The sequence below is a fragment of the Helianthus annuus genome, chromosome 15 (assembly GCF_002127325.2).
Source record: "Helianthus annuus cultivar XRQ/B chromosome 15, HanXRQr2.0-SUNRISE, whole genome shotgun sequence".
Classification (NCBI taxonomy): domain Eukaryota; kingdom Viridiplantae; phylum Streptophyta; class Magnoliopsida; order Asterales; family Asteraceae; genus Helianthus; species Helianthus annuus.
In genome coordinates this window covers 35,530,726-35,533,451 of record NC_035447.2, presented here as the reverse complement: position 1 = coordinate 35,533,451, position 2,726 = coordinate 35,530,726, and the positions used below count along the sequence as shown (strand labels likewise).

The 2,726-nt window shown below is 35.5% G+C and overlaps 1 protein-coding gene across 1 annotated transcript; it reads right to left on the bottom strand.

The window, feature by feature from the left end:
- Positions 1 to 419: 419 nt before the first annotated feature.
- On the bottom strand, positions 420 to 2,418 carry LOC110913737 (protein FAR1-RELATED SEQUENCE 2-like). Its single transcript, XM_022158560.1, has 5 exons — positions 2,309 to 2,418; positions 1,662 to 1,920; positions 951 to 1,517; positions 810 to 869; positions 420 to 752 (listed from the first exon to the last, which is right to left on the bottom strand). Exons 1-5 carry the CDS (start codon positions 2,416 to 2,418, stop codon positions 420 to 422), a joined length of 1,329 nt encoding a protein of 442 aa, XP_022014252.1.
- Positions 2,419 to 2,726: the final 308 nt, after the last annotated feature.

Here is a 2,726-nt window from a genome sequence, read left to right as displayed (position 1 = left end):
GTTATGAACAAAGAGATAGAAAAAAGAAAAAGATGCAAAAAAAAAGCCAAACTGAGAAATGTCTGTGTTCTATAGCATTGAAATAAAAAAACGCCAAAGTCCTCTAAAATGTCCCAAAGACAACTGTATGTGATTTGTAAGAATGACAAATACAAAACGCCAAACTACTCTTCATTGGCTCTCGAAGACCTTGTCGATCTTCTTTTAATTACAGCTTGTTTGCATGTTGATGCGTAGTGTCCATAGGCTTTGCAGTTCTGACACTGTCTTTCTTTGGCCCCGGGTTTCGACTTTGATTTCTTTTTGTCAACTGCTATCTCCAGTTTAAATTTCAGGCGCTTTCGAGAACCAGAACCTTTGGATTTATAACCTACAGGGACTCTTATCGGATTCTTGTCATTTTTATATTGACCAGTTATCTAGGCAAATCTATCCCTAGAACTAGCGGGAGGAGCAAGAATATGCATATCTTGAACCTTCTTCATATAAGATTGAACATGATCCTTGTATAAGGATAGCTCCTCTTTATTACCAGATAAACGGTTCAAAGTGTATTCGGTTGAATAAATAACATCTCGCATCATACTGTGCACATCAGGATCAAGCTCGGTCATATATTCACGACTAATTGAGAATTCAGAGTAGTTTGGGGAGGCCTCTTTGCGCCATCTATTCAGAATGTATTGTTTTGGAAATTCCCTAATGTCCATAAGTCTCAAAACATAGAATATATGTCTACATAGCAAACCAAACTGTTCAAAACGTCAGTATGAGCAACAGCATTTGCAATCAAACTTACGGAACAATACCTGAAAAACACCAAAAACAATATCTCTATAACGCCATGCATAGAATGTTTGTCTAAAAAACTAAAAAAGAAAAGAACACGTTGCATATAATAAAACGCCATTAACAGAAAACGCCATAAAAACCAAAACGCCATTATTTACCTCAAATAAGGATGTACAAAGCTGTTGGAAGTCATTTACATTAAACTTAACAAACCCATCAGGCTGATCTTCGTAACGTTGATTTATGAAATGCACAACTCCAATAAGCTCAGCTTGAACGTCACAAAAAATACTTTTTGTATATATATCAACAGCTTGCCCTTCCAACACTTTGTAACTACTCTTCAGCTGGGGTCTTTTGTATCGAGATTCATGATCATTTTTACGATGTGTGTGACGTTGTGCTTCTATTGCAGTCTCATAATGCGTCATGAACTCAACAAGAGTAGCTTTCGAATTGCACACTTGACCAAAAAAATGATTCTCACACTCCGACCTGGATGTCGTTCGCATAAGACCAGACATTGGCTCCATTCTATAGTATGCAGGGATCCAAGATTCCCTAAGTGCAAAAATATCAGATAGCCAGTCATTATCTTCTAAATTGAATTCTACAATAACCATTTCCCATTCTAATTCAAACTCTTCAGGTGCGAGAATATCCGTCCACACAACACCACAGATACGTTCTTTAAAATTGGTGGAATTGCATAGCCTAACACCAACCTATAAATAACACGAAAACGCCACACATATATAAAAAAACAAAAGACAAAACTTAATTAAAAAAACAATAACAAGGTACAAAACGCCATGTATCTTAAAACACATTGTATACTAAAACGCCAAAGGTAAAAAAAGCATAACAACCTTCAGAGAAAGTTTATGAATCACATGCCACATGCATAACCGATGTCTCGTGTCAACAAATACAGCAGAAATAGCCTTCTTCATCGCTGGATCTTGGTCAGTGACAACAAATTTTGGCTGAGAACCAACAGCTTTAAGAAAAACTCTTAACAACCAAGTATACGTATCAGCAGTTTCCGACGCCAACAATGCTGCACCAAATGTAACATTGCAGTGATGATTGTCAATACCAGTTAATGGTACAAACACCATAGAGTATCTGCATATGGAAACGCCATGATAAATGAAACAATAATAAAACGCCATTGAATGTAAACTAGTAAAACGCCATTGCATGTAAGCTAAAAAAACGCCATTGCATGTAAAATAAAAAACGCCATGAATGTAAAATTGATAAAACGCCAAAAAACAAAGAAGTTGAATTATAAAAAATTACTTGTTGGAACGATACGTGGCGTCAAAGAAATCACATCACCAAACACGTGGTAATTATGTTTGTCTTGATCATCACACCAAAAAAGACCCTTCAAACGATTGTCTTCGTCTGTGATGTAATCATTCGAGAAATTAGGCTGGGAATGTTTTTTTCATTCAAATGTTTCATAACCATATCAGCGTCATATTCCCCTATGAACAAGTTTATTTGCCTCTTATAGTTCTTATATTCAACTTTGCTTGCACCCACATCTTCAGAACCACCAAAACAAGTCTTCATAACATTAAACGCCTTGACAGGACCCAAATTCAGCTTAGACATGCTGTGTATAACATGCTTATGGAGCTGAGTGAGGTGCTGTTCAGTTGGAAGAAAATGCTTATCAGGACGTTTAGATGAAAAACGCCAATGATCGTAAAAACATAACAAATACACAAAAACGTAAACGAAAATTAAAATTAATACCGAAAACTCCAATTGCAGTTATGAATAATAGATTAAATATCAATTAAAACGCGATTAAACTGCATAATTGAATAACGCTATGGAAAATCATACAACACATTATAAATTAATAATACAAAAAACGCCATAGAACAATGATAAAAGAACAAAACGCCATATCTGTT

What these genes read in the sequence shown, in the direction of transcription:
- LOC110913737 (XM_022158560.1), bottom strand. Translation starts at nt 2,418, where the DNA reads ATGTCTAAGCTGAATTTGGGTCCTGTCAAGGCGTTTAATGTTATGAAG. An exon ending in GAATATAAGAACTATAAGAG is followed by an intron (nt 1,921 to 2,308) that starts GCAAATAAACTT and finishes TTCCATATGCAG; the next exon opens with ATACTCTATGGTGTTTGTAC. An exon ending in TTCATAAACTTTCTCTGAAG is followed by an intron (nt 1,518 to 1,661) that starts GTTGTTATGCTT and finishes TGTTATTTATAG; the next exon opens with GTTGGTGTTAGGCTATGCAA.